The 11843-nt window shown below is 71.2% G+C and overlaps 2 protein-coding genes across 2 annotated transcripts in view; both read right to left on the reverse strand.

The window, feature by feature from the left end:
* Positions 1–3214: 3214 nt before the first annotated feature.
* On the reverse strand, positions 3215–4078 carry AURANDRAFT_67817 (hypothetical protein; the record flags this gene model as incomplete). The annotated part of the gene is made up of 1 exon (XM_009043371.1): positions 3215–4078. One exon carries the CDS (start codon positions 4076–4078, stop codon positions 3215–3217), a length of 864 nt encoding a protein of 287 aa, XP_009041619.1.
* A 776-nt stretch (positions 4079–4854) lies between these two features.
* Positions 4855–11843, reverse strand: part of AURANDRAFT_59602 (hypothetical protein) — a gene marked incomplete at both ends in the record, with an annotated part of 8363 nt that continues 1374 nt past the window's right edge. Inside the window, 3 exons of the mRNA XM_009043370.1 lie at positions 4855–4878; positions 11247–11387; positions 11599–11835. Of these exons, the coding sequence (XP_009041618.1) occupies positions 4855–4878; positions 11247–11387; positions 11599–11835 (402 nt within the window). The remainder of the gene's footprint in view (positions 4879–11246; positions 11388–11598; positions 11836–11843) is intronic.

The following is an 11843-nucleotide window of genomic DNA, read 5'->3' on the forward strand; positions in this document are numbered from 1 at the left end:
TAACTCTCTCGCCGAGGATCGACGTCCGCGCCCCGCGCCGCGCCCCGGGCGGCGGAAGACGCCGTCCTCTACGAAGGGCCTCGAGGGGCTCGCGGGCGCCGGGGGGCGCCGGGGCGCCGGGCGCGCGGCCCGGGGCCGCGCGGCTCGCGGCGCGGTCACTTCTTCTGCGTGGCCTTGAGCATCTTGATGGCCTGCTTGCCCATGAGGTCCGTGAGCTCGCAGCCGTCGAAGTAGTCGGCGTCGGAGACGTCGGCGAGCGTGAGCTCGCCGCCGCAGACGGCCTGGAACTTGGACACGCCGACGCAGGAGCAGTTGAACTCGCCGACGACGTACTCCGTGTCCATGGCGCACGCGTTGCCCGGCTTCGACCAGCCCTCGGGGTTCTTCGGGATGTAGTCGCAGGTCCAGAGCAGGGGGAGCGCCTCGCCCTTGAGGCCCAACACGTCCATGAGGCCGTTGTCGATGTCGTTGAGGAGCTTCTTGAGGAGGTCGTTGTAGAGCGGGTCCTCGGGCCTGCGTGGATTCCAAATCTTCAACCCGACTTCAATGCGCGCGTAATCGAACGGATTGGACCAGACTCTTTCGCTGTGCTTCGAGAACTCGACGAGAGCAATCGATCCGTCCAAAAATCAGCCGAATCGACTTCGATTTGACCGACATAGAGAGTTCTGAAGTTTGGTGGGGACCCCCCAAACCAGTGGTTGATTTCCACACCGCCTCGGGCTTGTAGAACGTGTAGGCCGCCTGGCCGCCGACGGCGCTGAGGCCGCCGCCCTCGGGCATCTTGTGGATGATCATCTGGCACGTGTCGCCGGACATGAGCACGCGGACCTCGCCCTCGGAGATGCGCGGGAGGAGCCGCTGGTCGACGAGCTGGCCGCCGGCCGCGACGCCGCCCTTGAGGTACTGGCCCGGGAACGTCGACGTCCAGGTCCCCGCCGCCGGGTGGTCCGGCCCGTGGACGCAGAACGTGAGGAACTCCTTGACCGTGTGGTACTCCGTGTGGCTGTCGTTCATCTCGATGAGCTTGAGCTTGTCGTTGTCGCCGAGCGACGCGTCACCGTAGTTCGTGCAGTAGGGCTTGCCCTGGAGCCAGCAGAGCCAGATGCCCTCGCCGGCAGACCCCCGGTTCTGCTTGATGACGCGCGGCTGGAACGCGCACGTCTTGCGGAACTCCTTGTCGAGCGTCGCCTCGTCGTAGTACCTGCGCGGACATCAAATCTTCAACCCGACGTCAATGTGCGCGTCATCGAACGGATGGCGCCGGACGCTTCGGCGGTGCTTCGGGAACTCGATGAGAGCCATCGATTCGTCCAAAAATCAGCCGAATCGACGTCGAATTGACCGAGCGAGAGCATTTCAAAGTTTGGTCGGGACGTCCCAAGCCAGCGGTTGATTTCCACACGGCGTAGTACGCGAGCGTGTCCACGAGGCCGCAGCCCATGTTCGCGATCTTGCAGAGCGCGTCCTTGGCGCCCATCTTCGTCTGCACGCCGGGGGACGACCACACGGGCCGGCCCGAGGCGACGAACTTGTTCATGAGCGCGTCGAACTTGGCCTGCACGCCCTCGACGCCGGGGATCTGCGACAGCTGGCCCGGGTTGATGCGCACGATGAGCGCGTCGTACTGCTCGATGTCCATGGCGAAGGCGTCGTGCTGGTCGTAGAAGTACTTCTTGATCTCGCAGGCGCCGCCGGCCTTGATGACGCCGTTCGCGATCGGGATCGAGTCGATGCGGTGGCCGTTCGGGCCCTTGTCCGTGCCGCCGTTCTTCGCGCCTGCGGGGGGGGGGGCGTCGCGCGGCGCGCGGTCGCGGCGCGCGGTCGCGGCGCGCGGCGCTCGAGGCGAAGCGCCTCCCCGCGCGCGCGCGCGGCGCGCGGGGGCGCCGCGGCGCGCCGGGCACGTTGAACTCGACGACCGCGAGCTTGAACTCGGCGTTGCCGGGGCTCGGCATGAGCTCGTTGAAGCGGCAGTTGCCGAGGGCCGGGCTCAAGACGCCCGCGTAGCGGTTCGAGTCGATGAAGGCGCTCAGGGACTGCTCGGCCCGGGCCGGGGCGGGCGCCAGGGCCGACCCGACATCGAGGCTCAATTTCGAGCCCTTGAGCTCGTCGCGGCCCAGGGCCGTGGCGAGCAGGGCGCCGCCGGCCGTCGCGCCGGCGACGCGGAATCCGAGCTTCGCGTACATGGTGTCGGTGGCTGCGATCGACGCACGGGAGAGGCTGCCCCGAAACCCGAGGAGACGCTGACAGGGCCACTCCAATTGGGCCACTCATTTACACCTTGAGCCCCGCCGAAAAGATCGACACACTGCCGGCTAAGCTAAAGTTAACCGGTTCAAAGAGCAGCGAAGCCGTGAAGTTTTGACGTCACGGCTTTGCCTCGCTCCGGGCTCGGACGCGCGATGCAGCGGTTCCAAGACTTGGCGCGGCGCTCGGTCTGTGGACCATGTCGCGCCTTGGGCCCGGCTGTGAGTCGCTCGGGAAAGACCATCGGTCGAAGGCGAGCAACTTAGTTCGCGTCGGGGCAGCCCGTGGATGACGAGAACGGCCATTAACGGTGGGGGGCGACCGACGAGGGGCCCAACTTAGTTCCAGGGGGCGTTTGGGCTGTTAGACTTCGAAGAGACCCCCCCTGGAATGATGTTCCCGAGGGCACTGTCTCGGTTCTAACAGCCCAAACGCCTCATGCATTGCGCGGTGAGCACCGTGTCACCCGCGGCGCCGCACGCCTCCCGGAGGTGGTGAGGTGATCTCTCAAATCCACTCGAGCCGAAGAGCTGCCGCGAGGGCATCTGGTCGCCCCCATGACGAACGATTCCCGACGCTCTGTGACTCGAAGGGGACCGAAAATCGGGTCGGGGGAAGCTGCCGCGCCTCATTCCACCCCCTGGGGCTGCCCGTTTGCGTCGCCTCGCAATCGTCCGGATGTCACGTCTTTTCATGTGCCTCACCCACATGTTTGCGGACCTCAAAGCCACTGGGATCGTTGCACGTCGCTGCATATTCGAGGAGCGCGGGGCCCTCTAAGGTGGAGATTCCATCATCGGCCGCTGAAATGCTCGCACGAGAGACCGTCTCTTAGCTACGGATTACTGCAGCATTGCTTCATAGATGTGCTTGTTCAACGACGGCTCATTCGCAGCCGTAGCCGGTGGTGAAGATCGACATATCCCGCGGCGAAGCCCGTTGGCGGAAAAAATTAGCCCCCCTCCCCCTAGGGGAGGACCTTCATGACGAGGAGGACGTCGAAGATGATGCAGACGCAGAGGAGGCTCACGAAGCAGTGGAAGGCGCACAGGTTCTTCTCGCCGATGCCCGTGCCCGTCCAGGGGCAGACGTGGTCGAAGCCCGTCACGACGACGCCGAGGTCCTCGTCGTAGACGGACTCCGGCGGCCGGTAGGTGCGCGCCTGGTCGTTCCAGCGCCAGGCCGCGCCGGGCTTCTCCGGGTGGCGCCGGAGCACGCCCGGGTCCCGGCACGCGGTGCACGACAAAGCGACGACGAGCGCGAGCACGCCGCACGCCCACGCGACCCTCGTCGCCACGGCGTGGTCCGGCAGCACGGCGAAGGCCACGGCGCCGGAGACGCAGAAGATGAGCGGGTAGGTCACGAGGAGCGTGAAGGGCCAGAACGGCCCGACGACGCACTGCAATTCCGTCATGCGTCGCGCGCCGCCCGCGGACGGCGCGGCGACCTCGCCGGGCGACAGGTCGCGCCACTTGAGCACGGCGAGGTAGCCGAGGCGCCGCGCGCCGAGCCGCGCGCAGAGGCGCCGCGCGCACGCGCGCGCGCCCCGCGCGACCGGCCCGTCGCCGTCGCCGCAGTCCTCGCCGCAGGGCGCGTCGGGCTCCGCCGCGTCCCAGTCGCTGGGCACGCCCGTGCCCACGGCGTACTCGAGGGCCAGCAGGCTCAACCGGTCGTCGTCGTCGTCGTCGCCGCCGGCGGCGCCGCGCTCCGCCGCGTCGAGGGCGCCGCCGAGGGCCGGCGGCACCTCCGTGATCTCGCCGGCGCCGGCGCCGACGCGCGCGGCCATCTCGAGCATGGGCGTCTGGTCCTCTTCCTCCACGAGGACGGGCATGGACGGGGCGGCGCGGGCGGCGCGCGCGCGCAGCGGGCAGCTATGCGGCGGAGGCGATTGCGCCCGAGAGGCAAAGGTGCTCATCAACATCCAGCTATTTAGGTGACCACGATGGCCCGGCGCGCCGCGGGGCTGCTGCTGCTTCTCGCCGGCGCCGCTTCGGCGCTGTCGAACTACGGCGCCTTCGGCAAGTGGACCCACACGGCGAGCTCGCCCGAGGCGGCCTTCGCGTCCCAGGAGTTCTCGCGTCTTTATCTGAACACGCGCCCCGTCGTGCGCAACAGTAGCAAGCGCGACTACCTCCTCGTGGGCCCCACGGGCTGCGACGGCGTCGTGCGGACCTGGGCGGCGCAGCGCTTCCTCATCGGCGACAACCAGTACCACTGGGTCTACGACGAGAGCCGCCCGGCCCGCGCGGGCTCGGACGGCGGGAACGTCACGGTGGCGTGGTTCCACGCGTACCTCGCGGCCCTCCACGGGGACCTCGCCGGGCCGGGCACGGACTGGAGCGACTTCAGCTTCGGCACCTACGCGACGGACGTCGACGAGGTTTTGGATCGCCTCGACGCGGCGAACGTTTCCAGCAAAAGAGTCAAGGGCTTCGACGACGCGGGCCTCCCCGTCTACAGCGTCACGGCGCTCACGCCCGACGGCTACCTCTACGAGACGCTGGGCCCGTCGACGGCGCGGCCGGAGCGCTTCGCCGAGGACGCCTGCCACTTCCGGCCAATCGAAGTTTTCCGGGCCTACAACCTCTCGGATTCCGCGTTCGAGGCCTACGCGGCGTCCAAGCTCGGGGCCTACATGACCGCGGGCCCGCCGCGCGTGCCCGCGGCGCGCGAGACGACGCCCCACCACACGTCCCTGCCGTCGCCGGACCCGGCGCGCGACGCGGAGTTTTTGCGGTGGCTGCTGGGCGGCAAGGTGCTCAACGGCACGAACGCGGCGCACCTCGCGGCCTGCTCCCGGCGCGAGGAGGCCTGGGTCCACTTCGGCGCCGCCGGCGGCGTCGGCAAGTCCAACGACCACTACGTGCGCCTCGTCCGCGACGACGGCAAGCTCGCGGCCGCCGAGGCGGCCCACGGCGACGCCTACTACAGCACGCGGGACCACGCGGCCTACCTCGCGGCGACGCGGGGGGCGCTCGGGTCCAACGTCTACGACGCCTTCCTCGACGACCACCTCGGCTTCGACTTCGCGTCGGGCGAACTCGCGAAAATTATCGATACGCTCGTCGCCGCGCGCGTGCCCTTCCTCACGCGCCGCGAGCCGGACCCCAGCGACCCGGGCACCTACGCCCGCACGCAGTGGGAGAAGTTCTCCGTCTTCGTCGCGCTGCCCGCGTCCAAGTTCGGATTGCAGCTGTCGTCGTGCTGCGTCGACGAGTCGTTCTTCGAGGCGCCGTTCCAGTTCTGCGACTGGGACTTCTGCCCGTCCTTCGGCAACTACCGCAACGCGTCGGCGCCCCTCCTCACGGACGCGACGACCTGCGGGGCGAGCGCCATGGCCTTTGGCGGCGCGCGGAACGCGACGTACGCGGGCGGCGACGACGACGCGGCCGCGCTCGACGGCACGCCGGCGGCGCCCTTCGGCGGGCTCCTGAGCCTCGTGCGCATCGTCGCCAAGGACGCGCGGCCCTCGGGCCTCGTCCTCGCCAAGTCCCTCAAGGACGTCGCCGTCGCCATCGGGACCTTCCTCGGCCTGCTCGCGACGGTCGCGGCCGCCGGCCGCCGCCGCCGCCGGGCCTACGCGCCCATCCCCGCGGGCGACGACGGGGACGCCTAAGGGCGCGGCCTAGAAGTCGGGGCGGAAGGCGGAGATCCTGGCGAAAATAAGAGACGCTCGTAGAGCGGGGGCGCTGGACTCGGCCGCGGCGCCGCGCGTGCGGAGCGCGGGGAGCGCGCGGCGGAGGACGAGCTAGCGCTGCCGCGCGGCGCAGTAGGCGCGCCAGCCGCCCGCCGCGCGGACCGCGGCGAGGAATTCGGCCGTGTCTGTGCTCCCGAGGAATCGCGCGGTAGCCTCGGGGTCTCTGTCGTAGCAATCGGTCTCATTGAGCGACGCGCCGCGACTCAGGAGGAGCTTGCACCTGTTCGTGTGTCCGTCGGCGGCAGCGTAGTGGAGCGCGGTCTGCCCGCGTCGGTTGTGGGCACCAACTCGCGCGCCCGCTTCGAGCAGAAGGAGCGATACGGCGCATTGTCTTGGAAAACCGGCGATGTGCAGTGGCGTCATATGCATCCTGGGATAGCCAACGTGGACGTTGGCGTCGCGGGTGAGGAGCCAAGCGGTGGCTGTGCGCCACCCCTGTCGCGCTGCGTAATACAGGAGCGTATGTCCATCTGGCTCATCCTCGATGCGCAGCACGCCGTCGCCGTCGTCATACACCCAACCGAGCGCATCGAGGCTGCTACCCGAGTCATGACGGCGCTGCGCCTCATCGAGAAACGAAGTCTCGCGGGCGTCCATCTCGAGGGCCTTGACCTGAGACGAGGGCTGCGGTAACGTAAACATTGAAGCTTCAACTCCACAATTACACACCGAAACTCAACTCCACAATTACACACCGAAACTGCAGCGCCCGAACGCGCCGGCTGCCCTCGCGCCATGGTCGACGACGTCGTGCTCACGCTCGAGCCGCAGATGGTCCGGCTCGAGGACCGGACGCCGGGCCTCGCGGCGACGCGCCGGCGGGCGCTCGCGGCCTTCTCGCAGGTGCCGCACGGCGTGCTGCCGGCCGTCGAGCCGACGCGGCCCGCGAAAGTGCTGCGCGCGCTCGGCTCGCGCGCCGTCAAGGCCGCGACGGGCTTCGTGCCCGTCGCGTTCATGTCGGACCCGCGCGGCCGCCGCTACGACGCGCAAGGCGCCTTCGCCCCGACGTGCCAGGGCGACGGCAAGCCGCGGCCGGTCCCGCGCGGCTGGGACGGCGCCGCGCGGCTGAAGATGCTGCCCGCGCCGGCGTCCCGTGGCCGCGACGATGTTCGAGAGATGAAAACAATGAGACATCATCACCGTCGTGCTTCGTAGGCCCGTGCTGCTCACGGCCGCGTTTCAGACGCTCGGCCCGCGCCTCGCGAAATGGTGCGAGGCCATGCGCCTCGCGTGCGGCACCTCGGACCTCCCCACTTCCATCTCCGACGCCTACGAGCGCGACGCGGCGCGCGGCGTCCTCAAGACCCGCCAGAACCAGACGCGGCTCACGCCGTCGTCGCTGCGGCGCGGGCTCGAGGACGGCCTGCCGAGCAACTCGGCGGAGGCCCTCGGGGCCGCGGTCCTCGCCGCGCGCGCCGCCGCAGGTCTTCTCTTCTACGCCATGCTCCACATCAACGTGTTCGCGGGCTGCGGCGTCGCGACCGTGGGCAAGGTCCGCGCGGCCGTCCGCGGCGGCGCGAAGCGCGTCGTCGTCGTCGCCGTCGACTGCGTCGAGTGGCGCCTCGAGTTCCAGCGCCTCATGCTCGAGGAGCTCCAGCGCGAGCTCGCGGCCGAGGGCTTCATCTTCGAGCTCATCTTCGAGGCGCAGGTCGTCCTCGTCACGGCGGCCAACGGCCCGGACCTCGTCGCGGGCTGGGCGGCGCGCGCGCGCGCCTTCGCGCGCGAGGGCGGCCCGGGCGCGATCGCGACGATCCACCTGTCGCCCGACTGCTCGCGCGCGAGCGGCGTCCACACGGCGCGCATGACGCCCGCCCAGCGGCGCGCGCGCGAGGCCCGCGGCGCCGACGACGTCGCCGAGGGCCTCGCGCTGCTCCGCGCCGCGGAGGCCTCCGGCGCCTTCGTCGCCGGCACCTGGGAGTGCAGCATCAAGAGCCTCAAGGCGCCCGCGGGCGCGGCCGCCGGCGCGGCGGACTCCATCGCCTCGCGCGTCAAGCGCAAGGCGCCGCCGCCGCGCCTCCTGTCGCGGCCCAAGCGGAGCTGCGCCTCCTACGCCTAGGCGCGGCGCCTCGGCGGCGGTCGCGCCCGCCCCCGCCCCCGCGTCCGCCCCCGCCCCGCGCTCCCCCGAAGTCCCTTACAGCGCGTCGAACCGTCGCTGGGCCGCGCGGCAGCGCGCGACGGCCGCGTCGCCGGGCCGCGTCGTCGGGAGCGCGTCGCGGCGCCCGAGGATGCCCCGCTTCGCCTCGACGTAGACCGCGGCGAGGGGCCCGTAGAGGACGCCGTAGAAGAGCGGCGCGTCGAGGAGCTCCAGGGGCAGGCCGAGCCGCTCGAAGGCCGAGATGAGGACGAGGAAGACGAGCGAGATGGCGACGGCGAGGAGCGGGTAGACGGGCGCGACGAGGAGCGCGGCGCGCGCGAGCTCGCGCGCGAAGACGCCCGCGTCGAGGCGCGGCGACCGGCGGCAGTCGGCGTAGAGCGCGGCGACGTAGGCCGCGGCGGCGACGAACGCGCGCGGCGCGTGGCGCGCCGAGGCCCCGGCGAAGGCGTAGCACGCGGCCCAGCAGGCCGCGAAGAGCAAGGCGGCGGCGGCGGGGACCACGGTGCGCCCCCGCCGCGCGGCGAGGCTGCAGACGACGGCGGACGCGACGGCGGCCTCGAGGGTCGCGGCGCCGCCGCGCGCGCCCGCGACGGCCGCGAAGGCGCGGAGGTCACCGGCGCCCGGCGCGAGGGCGCAGAAGACGTTGACGGCCGCGGCGCCGGCGGCGGCGCGGCGCGCGGCGGGCCGCCGCAGCAGCGACGACGGCCCGGCGCCGTCGTCGGCGCAGAGCCACTCGCTCCCGAGGAACGTGACGAACACGGCGTTGGCGACCTCGCGCAGCATCGCGGCGAACGCGTTGCTGCTATGCAGCGGTCGCGCGCTGCCGTCGACGCCGATGCAGAGCGAAGAGCTCAAACCATGCTCTCACAGATCAACGAGACGGCACCGTTAACGCGTTCTCAAGTTTACCTCGAAGGCGTTTCCAGCGCCGATGATGTCGGCCTGAGGCTCCCCGACGGTCGGCTCAGCGCGCTGACGACGGCGGAGGCGTCGGTGTGCCTCAGCGTGAACCAGGCGTCGTCTATCCAGTCCCTGGGCATCACCTGCGAGAGCGTCACCGTCGGCCACAACCCGACGAAGCTCGTCTGAGGCAGCCCATGGCGTCGCGGCGCGCCCTGGAGGGCGTGCAGGTCATGGGCGTGCGGAGCGCCGGGCGGCGGCGGCGCGCGGGCGACGCCGGCGCCACGGGCGCCCTGCTCACCATCGGTGCGTCCCGCCCCCCCGCGCGTCGCGGGGACCCAACTTCAAAGGCTCCTTTCTCGGCCGTTTTCCACTCGTTTCGGCTGATTTTTGGACGAGCGATCATCTCTCGGAACGGTCTCGAAGCGTGAATGCTTTTCCTGGAACGCGCGCGCGCGGAACACTCACGTTGAAGCGACGTTGAATCTCCCCGCGCGCTTAGGGAGCGACCGGACGGACGCGCACTACGCGTGCCAGAGCGGGCGGGCCGACGTCCTCGAGGACGCGATCCGCGCGGGCATCGACCTGAGCGTGCCCGACAAGCGCGGCCCGCCGCGCCGCCGCGCGCGGGACCCGCCGCGACGCCCCCCCCCCCCCCCCGCGCCCGCAGGCACGGCCACACGGCGCTCCACTGCGCCTGCGCCCGCGGCGCGCGGTCCTGCGTGCGGCTCCTGCTGCGCCACGCGGCGAACGAGGACGCGCTCGAGGCCGAGTTCGGCAAGGTCCGCGTGAACGCGCGCGACCGCGCGGGCCGGACGCCGCTCCACGCGGCGGCGGCGGCCAGGGCGGCACGAGAGAGCGACATTCCCAACTTCAAAGGCTCCTAGCTCGGCCATTTTCCACTCGTTTTGGCTGATTTTTGGACGAGCGATCATCTCTCGGAACGGTCTCGAAGCGTGGATGCTTTTCCTGGAACGCGCGCGCGCGGAACACGCACGTTGAAGCGACGTTGAATCACCCGTGTGCTGCCCAGGCGGCGGCGGGCGACCCGGAGATCATCGACATGCTCGTCACCGCCGGCGCGGAGACGCAGGCCATGGACGCGAACCTCGAGACGGCCATCGACGTCTCGGGCTCCGCCGCCGCGCACGTCAAGCTCGCGGCCGTCGCGGGCGTCTACAACGCGCGCGAGCGCCACGAGACGGCCGTGCTGCGCGTCCGCAACGCGCGCGCGCTCGCGCCCGGCGGCATCTACGACCTCTACCGCGGCGCGCGCGTCGCGCCGCGCCCCCCCCGCGCGTCGTCCCCCGCCGAGACGCGCCGCCGCGGCGCAGGTGCGACGAGGAGCGCGACCTCGTCGAGGAGATCCGCGACATCGCGCGGCGCACGAAGGAGGCCGAGGCGCGCTACATGATGCAGCGCGAGCTCAACGTCCACAGCTCCAAGAGCAACCGGCGCCGGTCGACGTACCACGCGACGCAGCGGAGATCGACGGTCGCCGCCTCGGCGGACAACTCCAGCGCCGCCGCCTTCCTCCGGAGCCTCGGCCACGCCGTGTAAAAAGAGGGAGACGTCGACCGCAACGTGGGCGCACGGTGTCCGAGGGCACGGAAGCCCCGGAGTATAGCATGGCGACGCCGAGCGGCGGCCTCCAGACGGCGACGGTGCTCGGCATCGTGCCGGCGGCGCAGCCCCGGGCGGTCCTCGCGCAGCCCGGCGCCGCGCCGCCCGTCGTCGCGGCGGCGCAGCCCATGGGCGCGGCGCCGACGCCGCACGCCACGGTCGTCGCGGCGCAGCCCGTCGTCGCGACGGCCGTCGTCGGCGGCGCCCCGGCCTACGCCGCCGTGGCCGGCGCGCCGCCCGTCGCCGCCCAGGCCGTCGCCTACGGCGGCCCCTGCGCGCCGCCGGCGGGCGCCCGGGGCCAGTACGTCTACGCGGGCGCCCGGGGCCAGTACGTCTACCGGCGCACGGCCGGCGGCGTCGTCGTCGTCGGCCGCGTGAACCCGAACGGCGTCGTCGAGTTCGAGGAGGAGCGCTACTGCGGCGTCGTGTCCTGCTGCATCGCGAGCGTCCTCATCCTCCTCGGCCTCTTCCCCGTCGCGCTCTGCGTGCCCTGCTGCCCCTGCGACCGGCGGCGGCGGACGCGGCCGCCGTACCCCATGGCGCACACCGACGGGCTCTAAGACTCGGAGACGCGCGCCCCTAGCGGCCCGAGCGCGCGTCGGGGCTCGGGAGGCGGTCGTCCCGCGGCGGCGGCGGCCGCGGCGGCGCGGCGGCGGCGGCGCCGCCGCCGAGGAGCCGGGCCACGGAGGGCCCCCGGGAGCCGAAGGCGTAGCGCTCGGGCTTCGCCGTGCGCGCCGCGAGGGCGGCGAGGGCCGGCGAGAAGACGGCCCAGGCCGCGTCGAGCTCGTCGACGCCGACGAAGTTCGTCGCGTCGCCGCGGAGCACCTGCGTGGAAATCGACCGCTGGTCTGGGACGTCCCGACCAAACTTTGAAATTCTCTAGCTCGGTCAAATCGAAGTCGATTCGGCTGATTTTTGGACGGATCGATTGCTCGCATCGAGTTCTCGAAGCCCGGCCGAAGAGTTTGTGTCGAACCTTTCAAATACGCGCACATTGAAGTCGGGTTGAAGATTTGAGTTCTTCGCCGCGGAGCACCTCGAGCAGGAGCCGCTCGTACGCGTCGGGCATGTCGCGCGACTCCGACGGCGTGTAGAGCAGGTTCATGCGCCGGGGCTCGAGCTTCAGGGACGTGTGGAGGCCGGGCACGCGGTTCATGACGCGCCAGTAGATGCACTCGTCGGGCTGCACGCGGACGACGAGCTCGTTCGGCGCGGCGTCGCCGACGTCGGCGACGGCGCCGGCGACGGCGTGGAAGCGGATGCGCACCTCGACCTTCTTCC

This window comes from Aureococcus anophagefferens (assembly GCF_000186865.1).
Source record: "Aureococcus anophagefferens unplaced genomic scaffold AURANscaffold_52, whole genome shotgun sequence".
In the NCBI taxonomy this organism is placed as follows: Eukaryota; class Pelagophyceae; order Pelagomonadales; family Pelagomonadaceae; genus Aureococcus; species Aureococcus anophagefferens.